At 59.7% G+C, this 18390-nt stretch overlaps 1 protein-coding gene across 1 annotated transcript; it reads left to right on the top strand.

The window, feature by feature from the left end:
- The first annotated feature begins 4076 nt into the window (after positions 1-4076).
- Positions 4077-16669, top strand: CAVIN1 (caveolae associated protein 1). The gene is made up of 2 exons (XM_038753716.1): positions 4077-4624; positions 15890-16669. The coding sequence occupies exons 1-2, from the start codon at positions 4166-4168 to the stop codon at positions 16592-16594; spliced, it is 1164 nt and encodes a 387-aa protein (XP_038609644.1). The 5' UTR covers positions 4077-4165; the 3' UTR covers positions 16595-16669.
- The last annotated feature ends 1721 nt before the right edge of the window (positions 16670-18390 follow it).

Below are 18390 nucleotides of genomic sequence, written 5' to 3'. Positions count from 1 at the left end.
TCCTCTCCATCCCCCCATCTTACCTCCTTCCCTTCCCCACAGCACCTGTATATATGTATATATGTTTGTACATATTTATTACTCTATTTATTTATTTTACTTGTACATATCTATTCTATTTATTTTATTTTGTTAGTATGTTTGGTTTTGTTCTCTGTCTCCCCCTTTTAGACTGTGAGCCCACTGTTGGGTAGGGACTGTCTCTAGATGTTGCCAACTTGGACTTCCCAAGCGCTTAGTACAGTGCTCTGCACACAGTAAGCGCTCAATAAATACGATTGATGATGATGATGATCTGTCAAATGGGGATGAAGACTGTGAGCCCCCCCCCACTCGTGGGCCAACCTGATCACCTTGTTAACCTCCCCATGGCTTAGAACAGTGCTTTGCACGTAGTAATCCTTAATAAATGCTATCATTAGTATTATTATTATGCCCAGTCCAGCTGGGGGGGGGGAACTCCTGTCTCACAGACACCACACACACACACACACACACACACACACAATTCTCGGAGCCCCAAACAGTCCCCAGGGGGGAGAAGGCAAAGCTGTTGGAAAAACTGAGCGGCCTCTGGTCCCACATTCCAGGCCGCCCCCCATCCCTCCCTTCCAACGATGCCAATCATCCCGGGCCCCGCCCCCCGAGGGGCTCACAGCCTCAGTCCCCATTTTACAGATGAAGAGACTGCCAGGCAAGGTCAATTGCCAGGTCACTGTGCCTCAGTTCCCTCATCTGTCAAACGGGGATGAAGACTGTGAGCCCCCCCCACCCGTGGGCCAACCTGATCACCTTGTTAACCTCCCTACGGCTCAGAACGGTGCTTTGCACGTAGTAACCCTTAATAAATGCTATCATTATTATTATTATGCCCAGTCCTTCGAGGCCGCCCAGTGGGCACCTCTGCGGGCCGGCTGGGAGGCGGGGGACTCCTGTCTCACACACACCACACACACACAATTCTCGGAGCCCCAAACAGTCCCCGGGGGAGGGAAAAACTGTTGGAAAAACTGAGCGGCCTCCGGTCCCACATTCCAGGCCGCCCCCCATCCCTCCCCTCCAACGATGCCAATCTTCCCGGGGAGAGGGGGCGGAGCCAGGCTTTTCCCGGGCCCCGCCCCCCGAGGGGCTCACAGCCTCAGTCCCCATTTTACAGATGAAGAAACTGCCAGGCGAGGTCAACTGCCGGGTCACACAGCAGGCAAGTGAGATTGCCTGTGCTTCAGTTACCTCACCTGTCATCATCATCAATCGTATTTATTGAGCAGTTACTATGTACAGAGCACTGTACTAAGCGCTTGGGAAGTACAAATTGGCAACATATAGAGACAGTCCCTACCCAACAGTGGGCTCACCTGTCAAATGGGGATGAAGACTGTGAGCCCCCCCACCCGTGGGCCAACCTGATCACCTTGTTAACCTCCCCACGGCTTAGAACGGTGCTTTGCACGTAGTAACCCTTAATAAATGCTATCATAATTATTACTATTATGCCCAGTGCTTCGAGGCCTCCAAGTGGGCACCTCTGCGGGCCGGCTGGGGGGGGGGGACTCCTGTCTCACACACACCACACACACACACACACACACAATTCTCGGAGCCCCAAACAGTCCCCGGGTGGGGGGGAGGGCAAAGCTGTTGGAAAAACTGAGCGGCCTCCGCTCCCACATTCCAGGCCGCCCCCCATCCCTCCCTTCCAACGATGCCAATCATCCCGGGGGGAGGGGGCGGAGCCAGGCTTTCCCCGGGCCCCGCCCCCCGAGGGGCTCACATCCTCAGTCCCCATTTTACAGATGAAGAAACCGCCAGGCGAGGTCAACTGCAGGGTCACACAGCGGGCAAGTGAGATTGCCCGTGCCTCAGTTCCCTCACCTGTCAAATGGGGATGAAGACTGTGAGCCCCCCCACCCGTGGGCCAACCTGATCACCTTGTTAACCTCCCCACGGCTTAGAACGGTGCTTTGCACGTAGTAACCCTTAATAAATGCTATCATAATTATTACTATTATGCCCAGTGCTTCGAGGCCTCCAAGTGGGCACCTCTGCGGGCCGGCTGGGGGGGGGGGGACTCCTGTCTCACACACACCACACACACACACACAATTCTCGGAGCCCCAAACAGTCCCCGGGTGGGGGGGAGGGCAAAGCTGTTGGAAAAACTGAGCGGCCTCCGCTCCCACATTCCAGGCCGCCCCCCATCCCTCCCTTCCAACGATGCCAATCATCCCGGGGGGAGGGGGCGGAGCCAGGTTTTCCCGGGCCCCGCCCCCCGAGGGGCTCACAGCCTCAGTCCCCATTTTACAGATGAAGAAACCGCCAGGCGAGGTCAACTGCCGGGTCACACAGCGGGCAAGTGAGATTGCCCGTGCCTCAGTTCCCTCACCTGTCAAATGGGGATGAAGACTGTGAGCCCCCCCACCCGTGGGCCAACCTGATCACCTTGTTAACCTCCCCACGGCTTAGAACGGTGCTTTGCACGTAGTAACCCTTAATAAATGCTATCATAATTATTATTATTATGCCCAGTCCTTCGAGGCCTCCAAGTGGGCACCTCTGCGGGCCGGCTGGGGGGGGGGGGGGGGACTCCTGTCTCACACACACCACACACACACACACACAATTCTCGGAGCCCCAAACAGTCCCCGGGTGGGGGGGAGGGCAAAGCTGTTGGAAAAACTGAAAAACTGAGCGGCCTCCGCTCCCACATTCCAGGCCGCCCCCCATCCCTCCCTTCCAACGATGCCAATCATCCCGGGGGGAGGGGGCGGAGCCAGGCTTTTCCCGGGCCCCGCCCCCCGAGGGGCTCACAGCCTCAGTCCCCATTTTACAGATGAAGAAACCGCCAGGCGAGGTCACCTGCCGGGTCACACAGCGGGCAAGTGAGATTGCCCGTGCCTCAGTTCCCTCACCTGTCAAATGGGGATGAAGACTGTGAGCCCCCCCACCCGTGGGCCAACCTGATCACCTTGTTAACCTCCCCACGGCTTAGAACGGTGCTTTGCACGTAGTAACCCTTAATAAATGCTATCATAATTATTACTATTATGCCCAGTGCTTCGAGGCCTCCAAGTGGGCACCTCTGCGGGCCGGCTGGGGGGGGGACTCCTGTCTCACACACACACCACACACACACACAATTCTCGGAGCCCCAAACAGTCCCCGGGTGTGGGGGAGGGCAAAGCTGTTGGAAAAACTGAGCGGCCTCCGGTCCCACATTCCAGGCCGCCCGCCACATCCCTCCCTTCCAATTATGCCAATCATCCCGGGCGGAGGGGGCGGAGCCAGGCTTTTCCCGGGCCCCGCCCCCCGAGGGGCTCACAGCCTCAGTCCCCATTTTACAGATGAAGAAACCGCCAGGCGAGGTCAACTGCCAGGTCACAGAGCAGGCAAGTGAGATTGCCTGCGCTTCAGTTACCTCACCGGTCATCATCATCAATCGTATTTATTGAGCGCTTACTATGTGCAGAGCACTGTACTAAGCGCTTGGGAAGTACAAATTGGCAACATATAGAGACAGTCCCTACCCAACAGTGGGCTCACCTGTCAAATGGGGATGAAGACTGTGAGCACCCCCCCCCCCCGTGGGCCAACCTGATCACCTTGTTAACCTCCCCACGGCTTACAACAGTGCTTTGCACGTAGTAATCCTTAATAAATGCTATCATTATTATTGCTATTATGCCCAGTCCTTCGAGGCCTCCAAGTGGGCCGGCTGGGGGGGGGGACTCCTGTCTCACACACACCACACACACACACACACAATTCTCGGAGCCCCAAACAGTCCCCAGAGGGGGGGGGAGGGCAAAGCTGTTGGAAAAACTGAGCGGCCTCCGGTCCCACATTCCAGGCCGCCCCCCCCCATCCCTCCCTTCCAATTATGCCAATCATCCCGGGAGGAGGGGGCGGAGCCAGGTTTTCCCCGGGCCCCGCCCCCCGAGGGGCTCTCGACCAATGGGAGGCGCTCCCGACGGCCGGGCCACGCCCCCCGACGAGGGGCTGGCCAATGGGCGCCCTCCGGGCCCGGGGAGGCCACGCCCCCCCGCTGGGAACGCGGCCTGGCCCCGGCCGGGCCCGGGCGCGCAGGGCAGTCGCGCCTCGAGTTTGCACGGTGCACGTTGCCCTCGGCCTCGCCTCCGTCGGGCCCCCGCGGCTCCGGCCCGCAGCCATGGAGGACACCCCGCTGCACATCATCGAGACCCCGCTGCCCGCTCTCCCCGAGGACCGGGCCCCGCCCGCCCCGTCCCCGGGGCCCGAAGAGGCGTCGGGCCCGGCGGAGGAGCTGATCCGACCGGACCAGGTGAACGGCGTGCTGGTCCTCACGCTGCTCGACAAGATCATCGGCGCCGTCGACCAGATCCAGCTGACCCAGGCGCAGCTGGAGGAGCGGCAGGCCGAGATGGAGGGCGCCGTGCAGAGCATCCAGGGCGAGCTGAGCAAGCTGGGCAAGGCGCAGGCCACCACCGGCGGCACCGTCACCAAAATGCTCGACAAGGTCCGCAAGGTCAGCGTCAACGTGAAGACCGTCCGGAGCAGCCTGGAGCGCCAGGCCGGACAGATCAAGAAGCTGGAAGTCAACGAGGCCGAGCTCCTCAGGCGTCGCAACTTCAAAGTCATGATCTACCAGGTGAACGAGGCCGCTCTCCTGACCCCCTCCTTCCCTTCCCTTCCCTTCCCTTCCCTTCCTTTCCTTTCCCTTCCCTTCCCTTCCCTTCCCTTCCCTTCCCTTCCCTCCCCTCCCCTCCCCTCCCCTCCCCTCCCCTCTCCCTTCCCTTCCCTTCCCTCCCCTCCCCTCTCCCTTCCCTTCCCTCCCCTCCCCTCCCCTCCCTTCCCCTTCCCTCTCCTTCCCTCTCCTTCCCCTTCCCTCCCCTTCCCTCCCCTTCCCTCCCCTTCCCTTCCCTTCCCTTCCCTTCCCTTCCCTTCCCTTTCCTTCCCTTTCCTTCCCTTTCCCTTCCCTTTCCCTTCCCTTCCCTTCCCTTCCCTTCCCACCGCGGGCCGGAGTTCCCGCGCTGGAAACGGACCCGGCCGGGCCGGGACCGATTTAGCAGGGTGATTCAGGGCTCAGGCATCCGCTCGCAGAGCCGCCCGGGGAGGAGGAGGAGGGGGCTGGACCCCCTTCCTCTCCGTTTCTCACGACACCAAGCTCACCCCAGTTTGCCCCCACTCCGGGCGAACGGAGCCCTGGGCCTTGGGTCCGTTCGTTAAGGGTGCGAGAAGCCCCTGACGTCTATTTCTGGGCCCACCGGAGAGGAGGGCGAGGCCCGAGGGAGTGGGACCGGGCAGGGGGCTTGGGCCCGTTCGTTAAGGGTGCGAGAATAATTATAATAAGAATAATAATATTGGCATTTATTAAGCGCTTACTATGTGCAGAGCACTGTTCTAAGCGATGGGGAATTTACAAGGTGATCAGGTTGTCCCACGTGGGGCTCACGGTCCTCATCCCCATTTTCCAGATGAGGGAACTGAGGCCCAGAGAAGTGAAGTGGCTTGCCCAAAGTCACCCAGCTGACGAGTGGTGGAGCCGGGATTTGAACCCATGACCTCTGACTCCAAAGCCCGGGCTTTTTCCACTGAGCCACGCTGCCCCTGACGTCTGTTTCTGGGCCCACCAGAGAGGAGGGCGAGGCCCCGAGGGAGTGGGACCGGGCAGGGGGCTTGGGCCCGTTCGTTAAGGGTGCGAGAATAATTATAATAAGAATAATAATATTGGCATTTATTAAGCGCTTACTATGTGCAGAGCACTGTTCTAAGCGATGGGGAATTTGCAAGGTGATCAGGTTGTCCCACGTGGGGCTCACAGTCCTCATCCCCATTTTCCAGATGAGGGAACTGAGGCCCAGAGAAGTGAAGTGGCTTGCCCAAAGTCACCCAGCTGACGAGTGGTGGAGCCGGGATTTGAACCCATGACCTCTGACTCCAAAGCCCGGGCTTTTTCCACTGAGCCACGCTGCCCCTGACGTCTGTTTCTGGGCCCACCAGAGAGGAGGGCGAGGCCCGAGGGAGTGGGACCGGGCAGGGGGCTTGGGCCCGTTCGTTAAGGGTGCGAGAATAATTATAATAAGAATAATAATATTGGCATTTATTAAGCGCTTACTATGTGCAGAGCACTGTTCTAAGCGATGGGGAATTTGCAAGGTGATCAGGTTGTCCCACGTGGGGCTCACAGTCCTCATCCCCATTTTCCAGATGAGGGAACTGAGGCCCAGAGAAGTGAAGTGGCTTGCCCAAAGTCACCCAGCTGACGAGTGGTGGAGCCGGGATTTGAACCCATGACCTCTGACTCCAAAGCCCGGGCTTTTTCCACTGAGCCACGCTGCCCCTGACGTCTGTTTCTGGGCCCACCAGAGAGGAGGGCGAGGCCCGAGGGAGTGGGACCGGGCAAGGGGCTTGGGTTTAGAGCTGAGGGGGGTCTCTGGGATCTCTCAGATCCATCCTCTCACCCTGCCATCCCACCGCCAGCCCCCAGACATGGCACTGTCCTCTCCCCCTGCCCGCAGACTGGGCTGGGCAGTTGGGGAGGAAACTTCCTGGCCCTGGAGCTGGCCTGGTGCCGAGGGCTCCCTGTCCCACCTTGTCCCCTTCCGGACTTTGTTTGGTTCTGGCAAAGAGCGGGACATGTTTCTCTCCCCCCCCCCTGCACCCCATCCAGCCTCAGTAGAGAAGCAGCATGGCTCAGTGGAAAGAGCCCGGGCTCTGGAGGCAGAGGTCATGGGTTCAAATCCCGGCCCCGCCAACTGTCAGCTGTGTGACTTTGGGCAACTTCTCTGGGCCTCAGTTACCTCAACTGTAAAATGGGGATTAAGACTGTGAGCCCCCCGTGGGACAACCTGATCACCTCATTACCTCCCCAGCGCGTCGAACAGTGCTTTGCACATAGTAAGCGCTTAATAAATGCTATTAAAAAAGGGGGAAAGGACAGCATCTACATCTGGGCTGAGCCCTTCTCCTGCAGAGAGTCCCCCCCTCAAGTGCGTTTAGCATCCTCCCCAGCACACCCAAGCCATTCCTGGGCTCCTTCCTAAACTTTAAGTGCCCGCGTCCCTTCTCTCTCCCCCACCCAAGGAAGGTGGTCTCATTCAACACTAGTCAGCCGGGCCAGGTGTCCAGCCCAGGTCCAGTAGTTCTCTCCAGGCTCGCTCCTCCTGCAGAAGGGAGCCAGGAGAGAAGGCCGGGGGAGGCCGCAGAGTTTGACCCACCAAGGGGACCAAGAAGTTGACTCGCTTGACGGGATGCTCCTCGAGGGAGGGATCGTGTCTACCAACCCCGTCATATTGTACTGTCCCAAGCGCCTAGTACAGTGCTCCGCACACAGTAAGCGCTCAATGAATACCACTGATTGGATAGCACGAAGGGAGACGAGGTTTCTGGGCCAACCCCGCTTCCCGCAATGCAGGGCAGTCACATTCCACTTCTTCCCGATGAGTCCGGGCGTCCCCAGGCCTCGCCCGGGTCTTGTGGGTGGGAGTTCTGCTGTACGGAGGATGCCCGAGGCCGGGGGAACCGAGTTGTGCGGAAAAGAGAGGGCGGGGGTGGCCAGCCTCTCACCTGCTTCTTCCCCTAGCTAGAGGAGCAAGGCCACCATCACTTCAAAAATAACAATGATGGTTTTTGTTAAGCGCTTTACTATGTACCAAGCTCTATTCTAAGCGTTGGAGCACTGTTCTAAGCGCATGAGCGGGGCGGGTCCTAAGGCTTGCCAAGCGCAGAACATTTTGGGGGAAGGGTGAGAAAGCGGACCGTTGTACCCAGCCAAACCCCAGCCCCAAGACAGCCCTGGCTTCGCGCTCCAAAAGCCCCGGGCGGAGGGCAAGTGGGGGCTTCTTGCCCTGACTTCACCCAGGGAGTGCACCCTCCCGAGCCAGAGGCCCGGCCAGCCGACGAAGCTGAGAAGGGTGGCAGGGGGCTGGACCAGATGGCCTCTGGCTCCCGGTTTTGAAATTCTGGCCAGTAACGTCCCCTGACCTCCCTAGTCTGCAGCCGGTTCGTCGGAGCGGGCTGCATCTTTGGCCCTGACGGCCGAGACTGGGCCTGGTGTCGGCACCGCCCTGGGCATAGAGGTAGGAGAGGGAGTGGAGGCCGATCCGTCTGTGCTTCTAAAGGGGTCTCCTGACGATCTGATCATCCTCCACGATCCTCCCCAGCCCTTGTGTGGAACTCAGCCTCCTTATCAATCTGCCAGTCAAGCACTTAGTACAGTGCTCTGCACACAGCCCTCAATGAATACGATTGAATGCATGAATGGAGTTTATTGAGTGCTCCTGGAACCGCCCTGGCACCTCGGCGCCCCCTCCCCCTGGCTGGGCCCAGGATCAGTGGTCCTCTGCAGCTGTGGGAGGGAGGAGAGGCTTGGGGCGGGCTCAGGGGGCTACCCAGAGGCCCCCAGCCCCGTCCCTCCCACCCGTCCAGATGGCTGCGGGGGCGGAAAGCAGAGCAAGTATAAATAGCCCCTAGTCGGTCCGGTCCTTATAGGGACGGTGGGGTGGGCGGCTTTTATGGTAAAACCCCCAGCTGGGGGGCTGTCTGGTCCGGGGGCCGCTGGACCGACCGGGTCGTGGGTCACGGAGAGGCTGGGGAGTGGGTTAGGGCAAGGGTGGGGCCACGCTGGGAGAGACTCTGGGGAGGAGGCTTCAGGGTATGGTGGAGTCAATCTCTAAATGCAGCTTGGGACCTAGGCCCCTTGGGATGTCACAAAATAAAGGATCATGCTTGACACTGGGGGTGAGGGCTGTCTCCTCTCCCCCGCCCCAGGGATCCCCTGTCTCCGAGCGGGAAGGGGGCCAGGTGGGGCGGACAGGTAGGGCAGGCAGGTGGGCCAGAGGGCTGCATTAGGGACCAGGGGTGGGGTGGAGGCTATTGAAGGAGATGGAGTGGGTCTTTTTAGCCCCGGGTCCTTCTAGGTGGAATGAGACCCCACCCATGCCCCTCCCGGCCGCCTCACCTGGATCTGAGGGGTCTCTCTGGCCTTGCAGGGGCTCTGCCCCGGCCCAGGGAGAAGGGCGGTGGGCTGGAGGGAAAGGGTCCAGGCCTCCAATAATGCCCGGAGTGGGGAAGGGGGGGCATCTGGGAGTGGTCTGAGCTCCTGGAGGGCGGGGTGGGGCAGGAGTCTGGGGTTCCGGGCACTCCTGCACAGTAGCTCTGCTGAAGCTGGTTGGCTAATAATAATAATAATGGCGTTTATTAAGTGCTTACTATGTGCAAAGCACTGTTCTAAGCGCTGGGGAATTTACAAGGTGATCAGGTTGTCCCACGTGGGGCTCACAGTCTTCATCCCCATTTTCCAGATGAGGGAACTGAGGCCCAGAGAAGTGAAGTGACTTGCCCAAAGTCACCCAGCTGACAAGTGGTGGAGCCGGGATTTGAACCCATGACCTCTGACTCCAAAGCCCGGGCTTTTTCCACTGAGCCACGCTGCTCATCCTCTCCCAACAGAGCTGGAAGGGGGCCCTGGGGCAGGGGGACCAAAGGGTGGAGGAGGGGGCTGGGCTAGAGGAGACTAGAGGGAAGGAGAAGGGACCTAGGGCTGGGCTGGAGGGGCCCAGGGGGAGAGAGAGTACGGATGAGCAGCTGGGCCCAGCCATGGCCCACACTGAGAGAGGCACTTTTCATTCATTCAGTCGTATTTATTGAGCGCTTACTGTGTGCAGAGCACTGTACTAAGCGCTTGGGAAGTACAAGTTGGCAACATATAGAGATGGTCCCTACCCAACAGTGGGCTCACAGTCTACCCACCCCTGCAGGGCCTCCTCTGGCCACCCATCCCTACCTTACCTGCCTGCTTCCCTGCCTGGGTTACTGCCAACTGGCCTTTTGGCAAACAGGCTCTTCACCCCAGTCTCACTCCCCCCAGACCCACCTCCAGGGCTTCCCTCCATGGCTGGAGGGTAAGGAACATCTGTGCTCTGTGAGTCACTGTCAACATGGGCTCCAACACGTTGCAGTCGTCCTCCTGGCTGGGCCAGAGGCTGGGGGTGGGGTGCCGGGGTTGGGCCTGGGACCGGACGGGGATGGGGTTGCTACTAGACTGAGGCCGAGCCAGGGTGTTATCTGGGACTGGACTGGACTGGGACTGGCCTGGGGATGGACTGGGGCCGGGCTGAGGTGAGGCTGGACCAGGCTGGGAGCTAGTGGGTTGGGGCAGGAAGAGGAGAAACTAGAGGAGAGTGTCCTGTGTCCCACTAATGAAGGGGAGGAGATGGGGGAGAGAATGGATCCCAAGTTGCTGGGACCAAGAGGTATCCCTGTGTTTTGACATTAAATGTGCGATCGACAAATGAGCAATTTTATTGGCAAGACAGTAATAATAATGATTGTTAAACTCTTACTATGTGCCAACCACTGTATTCATTCATTCACTTGTATTTACTGAGCACTTACTGTGTGCAGAGCACTGTACTAAGCGCTTGGGGAGTACAAGTTGACAACATATAGAGACGGTACCTACCGAACAGTGGGCTCACAGTCTAGAAGGGGGAGACAGAGGACAAAACTGTATTAAGCACTGAGGTGTTTACAAGATAATTAGGTCAGGCACCATCCTTACCCACATGGGGCTTATAGACTAAGAGGGAGATGGGTGTGAATCCTCATTTTACAGATGAGGAACCTGAGGCTCAGAGAAGTGCAGTGACTTGCCCAGGATCACATAGCAGACAAGTGGTGGAGCCGGGATTAGAATCCAGGCCCGAGCTCTCTCCATCAGGCCATGCTGCTTCCTCAGTAGTTTGGGCACCTCCTCTAACTGTGCTGCAACTTCAGTGTGCGCTTCCCCAAACGGAGGTTGCCCGGGTTCTGTCGTCCCCTCTGCTTTACGCACCCTCCACTCACCCAATCCCACCTCAGTTTGCTGGCTGTGCTCGGCACTCGGGACCCCCTCCGTGTACCCCTTCATTGAAACCCCTTTTCCTCACCTTAGCCGGAGAAGATGCCACGAGCACCCTCTGACCCGGCCACAGCCGAGACCGTGTCCTTTGACCTGCTGTCCAAGAACGAGCCTGCCAGCCTGCCCTTTGACCCTGCTTCCCGGAGCGTACCCTTTTATCCGCTGCCCGGACCCCCGGCCGCCGAGGAGGGCGTGGGCCGGGGAGCTTTCTAGTGTCCCTCGGGGCCTGGGATGTGCCAGGAGCGGGATTTGGGAGCCGTGGGGCTCTTGAGCTGGCAGGTGGCCAGCAGCTTCAGGAACGGATTCGGGGCACGGGAGTCGGGTGGGGGCCCCTCAGAGTCCACCATGGGCCCCCCTAGACCCTGAAAGTCTGGCTGGGCCGCCTGGTGCCCCCATCCCCCTCCCAGGCTGGGCTGCCTGATTCCAGCTCCAAGCAGCCAGAGCCTGAGCTCCGCCCGTGGAGCCCAGCAGCTGGGCCCTCCCCCTCCCCTATCCCTTCCTGCCCACCCCTCCAGCTGGGAAAAACGTTCTTACTTGTTTTTTCCACTTTTATTTTAGAAAATGTTTTGCAAAAGACTCCTTGTGTTTCCCAGGCCCTGCTCTGGGAGCGAGCCCGGGGTGGGAGGTGGGGATCAGACCACAAGAGGCATGGGTGGTCCCAAGGAGTCCGCCTCCGGTTTTTCTGTTTCAGGGGCCGGGGGAGAGACTCTCCAGGGGGAAGGGGTCCCGTCCCCACCTTCCAGGTCTAAATGTTCCCATCCTGGAACCCCCTCAGGGGAATTTGGCTCCTATTGCATGTAAGGCTCTGTACTGGGTGCCAGTTGTATGCCAAGCACTGAACTAAGCTATTCATCCCTCCTTCAGTTTACAGCATAGTCTGAGCCCCGAGCCCTCCCAAATTTGCTCTTGGAGAGAGGGAAGGGAAACTGCATGTGTGTGTGTGTGTGTGTGTTTGTGTGTTGTGCCCACTGTTTGCCTCCCCGCTTCCCTCAAAAAGTCCCCTGCCTTCCCCAGTCCCATCTCCCCTGGGCACTCTTGCCCAGCTCAGGGGAAGGTTCGAGGGGGGCTGGATCAGGGGAGAGAGGTCCTCTGTGGCGGGATTTGAGGTGAGAGTGGGTGAGAAGGCCTGTAACAGGACTGTGGTCTGCAGCAGGGAGAATCCTTAGCCCTCGGGTGGGCTGCAGGTGTGAAATGGAATGAGTCTAGGTCCCGGCTGGGCCCCCCTCGTGTGCATGCTCAGACCCTGGACATTAAAGGTGCTAACTTTCACCCCTGCGCTCTGCCTCTGGTGTCTGAAAGTGTTCCTGGCCCCCCACGCCCACTCCAAACCCCCAGTTCTTCCCTCCTTCCGTCCCCCAACCCCACCTAAGGCACATCAGGGTGGGGTGCAGGTGTGTTGTCAGCTTGCGTCAGCTGTGGTGGCTCAATGGCAGCCTGAGCACCCCTGCTCTTTGGGGGTGGAGTGGGGTAGCCCCCTGGTCCAAACATACAGGAAAGGAAGCTGCCCCCCTCCTCTAGCACCCTCCCCTGAGCCAAACCTCCAAAGCAAACAGCAAGACCCATCCCCGATCCCCAGCAGGGAGGGGAGGGAAGAAAGGTCAGGCCTGGGGTTGAGGTTAGGCCACTCCCCAGCCCCTTACCCACTTGGCACTCTGGGCGGTCATTGAAGGCGAGCCCCACAGTCCTGGCACCCCCAACCCCCCGCCGCTCCGTGGCTCAGAAAACCTGCCAGCTCAGCTGTGCAGTAGGCCAGCCAGAGGGTGCAGGGGAGGGGATTGGCTGGGACACTGGACAGTGCTGATCTGTTTCTCTGATGCCCACCACCCCGAGCTGTTGGCTTACCCTGCCAGCAGCCCATTGTCTCTGCCCTCACTCTGGTACTGAGCATGCCCACCCTCCAGGTCACCTGGGCCAGCCTGGCCCAGAAGATCCCTCTCCCCTTCTGGGCCGTCCTCCAGTCCGGCTGCCCTGGTTCAGCAAGGGGGGTGGACACTCTAGCCTAAGCCTTGGGGTCTCTGGAGCCCCACAGAGAGCCCTTTGAAGAGAGGGCACTGGACAGAGCAAAACCAGCTGGGGAGGCCGTACTCCATTCCTGGAAACCCTTCCGGGGGGTGAGAGACCCCCCACCCGAATGGGCCCGTGGGGGCAAGATTGGCCGGTCTCAAAGGAGGTGGGAGCCCCACTGCCCCCTCAGTGTGACTGGGCTCTGTTTCAGACACAGGTGTGGCCCATGGAGACTACAAGTCCCAGCATCCCTTGGGTCCTAGACACTTGGCCTGTTGGGAATTGTAGTTTTGTGCCTGAGGGCTGGGGAAGCTGGGGGGGGTCTTTGGGCAGGGCCTGCGGTTAGGTGACGGGGGCCGGGGGGCTGGGCAGGGAGCTCCCTTTGTCCAGTGCTGTTGTCAGGAAGGAAGGAAGTGTGTCAGGGGAGGATTTGTTCCTGGCTTTCTGTATAAACCAGGAAATGGGGTGGGGGGGTGGGGGGGGGGAGAGCCAATCTCTGTAGCAGGTGGCCTGGAGACTCAGGCCGTCCTTGTAGGAACAGGGGGGATATCCTGCCCACCCCCACGCCCTGCCTGCTCCTCTGGCTCCCTCCTTCAGTTAGCTTTCCAGAACTAGGGGGGCCACCACCCCTCACCCACCCAGGAACCTCTGAGAGTGCTACCAGCCTTAAGGAAGAAAAGAAACCCCCTCCCCTGCACACTCATGCCAGCTTCCACCTCCAACCTCAGGGCTCCCCTGCCGTGGACCCACAAGCAGCCTGAGGGAGTCGAAGATCTCCCAGTCTCCTCTGTATTTTCAGGGTGTCACCTTCCCCCCTTCCCGGTCCCATCCGCCCCCCAGGGTCAGTTACACCCCAGTCCTTTCATTCATTCATTCAGTTGTATTTATTGAGCACTTACTGCGTGCAGAGCACTGTATTAAGCGCTTGGGAAGTACAAGTTGGCAACTTATAGGGACGGTCCCTACCCAACAACGGGCTCACAGTGTAGAGTAGCAGGGGAGTCATCCCTGGAGTTCTCCTCCAGCTCCTCAGGTTGGGACAAGCCGAGCCCTGGAATGTGTGGGAAGGTTCAGGGCCTTTAGAGCGACTTGGGAAAACATTCCAGCCCTGGAGTTCCACCCTCCCCCTTCCCTGCTGGAGGCCTCTGAGCCAGCAGCTCTAGGGAGGGGAGCAGCTGGGGTTGGGGGGGGGTGGCCAGCGCTGATCCCAGCTGAGAAAGAGGGTAGGAGGGGCAGGGGTGGTGGGCGAGAGTGGGACATCCTGGAAAATGAGCTGCCCTGCATCATCCTCCTCTGAACCAAGAACAGTGCAGGCAGCGTGAAGGACCCTCCTCTCCCAAACCCTTCCCCTGCTGCCGCTCCCTTCCAGGCCGGACGGTGACTGTAGCCACCAGACGGCGCTCGGCCCCAAGCCTGGGATTTGGGGGAATAATAATAATAATGATAGCATTTATTAAGCGCTTACTATGTGCAAACCACTGTTCTAAGCACTGGGGAGGTTACAAGGTGATCAGGTTGTCCCACGGGGGGCTCACGGTTTTAATCCCCATTTTCCAGATGAGGTAACTGAAACACAGAGAAGTGACGTGACTTGCCCAAAGTCACCCAGCTGACAGCTGGCGGAGCCGAGATTTGAACCCATGACCTCTGACTCCAAAGCCCGGGCTCTTTCCACTGAGCCACGCTGCTTCACAGCGTGGAACCACAGGCCTCCCGGTCTCAACCTGAAGCAGCGTGGCTCAGTGGAAAGAGCCCGGGCTTTGGAGTCAGAGGTCATGGGTTCGAATTCCGACTCCGCCACATGTCTGCTGTGTGATCTTGGGCAAGTCACTTAACTTCTCTGGGCCTCAGTTACCTCATCTGTAAAATGGGGATGAAGACTGTGAGCCCCACGTGGGACAACCTGATCACCCTGTATCCTCCCAAGTGCTTAGAACAGTGCTTTGCACATAGTAAGCGCTTAACAAATGCCAATTATTATTATTATTATTCTATTGGCTTCGAGTGGGGATGTTGGGGAAACAATCCAGCCGACCCCAGCCCCAAGAGAATCCCCTGTGCAGCCCCCATCCTGCTTCAGCGGGAGCCTGCCCCAGCCCCCTCGCTCCCGTCTGGCCGCGTGGGGAGACTGGGGCAGGGATGGAATCATTTATTAATTATAACCATTATTATTATAATGGTACTTAATAATAATAATGGTATTTGTTAAGCGTTTACTATGTGCAAAGCACTGTTCTAAGCGCTGGGGAGGTAACAAGGTGATCAGGTTGTCCCATGGGGGGCTCACAGTCTTAATCCCCGTTTTCCAGATGAGGTAACTGAGGCCCAGAGAAGTGAAGTGACTTGCCCAAAGTCACCCAGCTGGCAGTTGGCGGAGCCGGGATTTGAACCCATGACCTCCGACTCCAAAGCCCGTGCTCTTTCCACCGAGCCACGCTGCTTCTCTGAGGTTAAGCGCTTACAAGCACTGTCCTAAGCGCTGGGGGAGCCACAAGTTAGTCAGGTTGGACACAGTCCCTGTCCCCCATGGGGCTCACGGTCTTAATCCCCGTTTTACAGATGAAGGAACTGAGGCACAGAGAAGTGATTTGCCCAAGGTCACCCAGCAGACGAGCGGAGGAGAAGCCAGGCCCTTCTGGCTCCCAAACCCGGGCTCTAGCCCCAAAGCCACGCTGTTTCTCACTGCTTGCGAATGACTTATGTAATATTGGCAGGAGCGGTGCCCCCCGCCCCCCATCAATGGTTTCCCCTTCTCCTCCCCCAGATCCTCTCTGACTTCCCCTTCCTGATGCTCATAGTCCCCCTTCACCACGCCGTGCCTCTGACCATGGCTCCATCTGTGGCTTCTACTACAGATTCCTGGGCCTTCCCCGGTACCCTTGGCCAGGCCTTTTCCCACGGCCCCTTCCCCAAGATCCCCCCGGCCTCCCCGCGCCCCCTTCCCTTCGGCCCCACCTGGGATCCCGCCCGGAGCGCTGACCGCCCCTTTCCACTCTGTGCCCTCTCCAGGATGAGGTGAAGATGCCCTCCAAGCTGAGCATCGGCAAATCCCTGAAGGGATCGGAGCTGGCGGAGAAGGAGGCGGGAGAGCTGGCCGGAGAGCAGCGAGGGGAGGAGGAGGAGGAGGAGGAAGAGGGGGTTGGCGGGGCCCTGGAGCTGTCCTCCGACGAGGCCCTGGAGGTGGAGGAGACCATCGAGGAGTCGCGGGCCGAGCGCATCAAGCGGAGCGGGCTGCGACGCGTGGACGACATCAAGAAGGCCTTCTCCAAGGAGAAGATGGAGAAGACGAAGGTGCGCACCCGGGAGGGGCTGGAGAAGACGCGGCTGAGGACCAAGGAGAACCTGGAGAAGACGCGGCACAGCCTGGAGAAGCGGATGACGCGGCTGGGCACCCGCATCGTGCCCGTGGAGCGGCGGGAGAAGATGAAGACGTCGCGGGATAAGCTGCGCAAGTCCTTCACCCCCGACCACGTGGTCTACGCCCGCTCCAAGACGGCCGTCTACAAGGTGCCCCCCTTCACCTTCCACGTGAAGAAGATCCGCGAGGGCGAGGTGGAGGTGGTCCGGGCCACCGAGATGGTGGAGGTCGGGGGCGAGGAGGGGGGCGAGGACGGGGGCGACCTGCTTCGCGGGGAGAGCCCCGACGGGCACACTCTCCTGGAGATCACCGAAGAGTCGGACGCCGTCCTGGTGGACAAGAGCGACAGCGAGTAGGAGGAGGATGGAGAAGGAGGAGGAAGGTTGGAGGAGGAAAGAAGGAGCGAAAGCAAGAGAAGGAGCGAGAGAAAGAGGAGCCAGCGACCCTCGGGAAGGGGTGAGGGGCTGGGGGAGGGGGGGTAGGGCAGCTTCTCTCTCCCCCCCCCTCTGCCACCCTCCACCCCCGCCAATCCCACCCCGTTCGGACTCTTTCCCCAGCCGGAGTGGCAGCTGTTACTCTCCCAAATGGAAGAGTCTCCCAGCCCCGGCTCCAGTCGGAGACCCCGGGGCTGCGTCCCTGGGCCGGGCAGAGGGTCCGGCCGAAGAGGAATGATTTCTCCGGGAGCCAGGCCTTCTGCCCTCCCGCTCCTCCCGCGGCCCCTGGCCCAGTCTTGGACGGCATTCATTCCCGGCCCTCCCAGGCCTTCCTCCCTCCGGCCGCCCTCCGGGGCTGCCGTCGCGGTCAGCTGAGTTGTGAAGGCAGCCTGGCAGGGCGGTGGGCACTGGAGGCAGGGGGAGAGGGGACGGACGTTTGCACACAGACACACACACACAAACATGCGACAAACATGTATACCTGCAGGGGGACACGCATGCACCCTCAGACACACGTGCACACCCAATCGCCCATGCACGCACAGCCAGGGGTCCAGGTTGGGGGACAGGAAGGTGAAAGCGGGAGGAGTGGATAGAGGGGCGGGGGCGGAGGGGTGTCCCTCGAAGGCAGCCCTCCCTCACTCAGCGGGAGGGGACCCCAGGGAGCCGGAATCGAGGGAAGGAAGGAGTCCAGCTCAGCCACTAAATTCCTCAAGTGCCTCAGTTTCCCCACAGTTCCTCCCCCCACTCCTCTCCAGAACGGGGTCGGCCTCATTCTGCCTCTGGGCTCTTCCCAGACCCGAGTTAATCCAAACCAAAGGTGGAATGCTGGAGGTGGGCAGGGAGTGGGCCAGGACCGGAGTTGGGGTGGCAAGGTAGGGTGCCGCTGCCCGAAACTCCCCCTGGCCTCAGAGGGAGGACTGGGCCTGTCAGAGCTGGCTGGGCAGGGAGTCCCCGCCTCTGTCCAACCGTGCCGGGGTGACGGGGCACCGGCTCACTAACAGCACGGTGGTTTCTGCCCCTTCGCGGGGGTTTGGGCTGTTCTCACCCCTGCTGCTCCCTGCAGTCTTCCCCCATCCTTCAGTGGACACGGTGGGGGGCTCGGGGGGCTGTGCCCTTTGGCCAAATTCCCCTCCTCCCATTATCCCCCCGGGACCCGCTGCCCAGCCAGCTTGGCACTGACCCACACTGCCCTCCGTCCTCACCCCCAGCTGCTTCCCTGCTTTCTTTTGTAACCACATTCTGGGTTTTTTTTTTTTTCTGGTGGGCGGGGTGGGGGGGCTTGGGGACACAAACTTCTTTTATACAGTTCAAGGCTTTGCTTATTTTTCCTTCCCTCCCTCCCCAACCCCGATTTGACGGGGCGGGGGGTGGGGGCGGGCACCGGAGCATGGTGCTGGTGGTGGGAGGCGTCTCCCGTGACTGCATCCTGGTGATCAGCCTGACCAATAAACCTGCTTTTCTAAAGACTCCGTGTGGACTGGGTTTGTGTGGGAGGGGAGCGGGGATTTGACACCTACGTGGTCTACACCTACATCACTCTCACAGGCCTCTCCCAACTTCAAAGGGGGTAGGCAGCCCACCTAGGCCCTAGTATCGGGGTAGGGGCTCAATGGTGGGTCTATTCCCCCTTGTCCCCCACTCCCAGGCTGGAAACTGGAAACCTGAGGGGAAGGGGATGGGAGATTCCAGGGTAGGGGCTCAATGGTGGGTCTATT

Source organism: Tachyglossus aculeatus, chromosome 11 (assembly GCF_015852505.1).
Source record: "Tachyglossus aculeatus isolate mTacAcu1 chromosome 11, mTacAcu1.pri, whole genome shotgun sequence".
NCBI lineage: Eukaryota > Metazoa > Chordata > Mammalia > Monotremata > Tachyglossidae > Tachyglossus > Tachyglossus aculeatus.
This window is presented reverse-complemented; position numbering and strand designations above follow the sequence as displayed.

Coding starts and splice junctions, on each gene's coding strand:
- CAVIN1 (XM_038753716.1), top strand. CDS start 4,166: ATGGAGGACACCCCGCTGCACATCATCGAGACCCCGCTGCCCGCTCTC. Junction 4,625..15,889: donor TCAAAGTCATGATCTACCAG/GTGAACGAGGCC, acceptor TGCCCTCTCCAG/GATGAGGTGAAGATGCCCTC.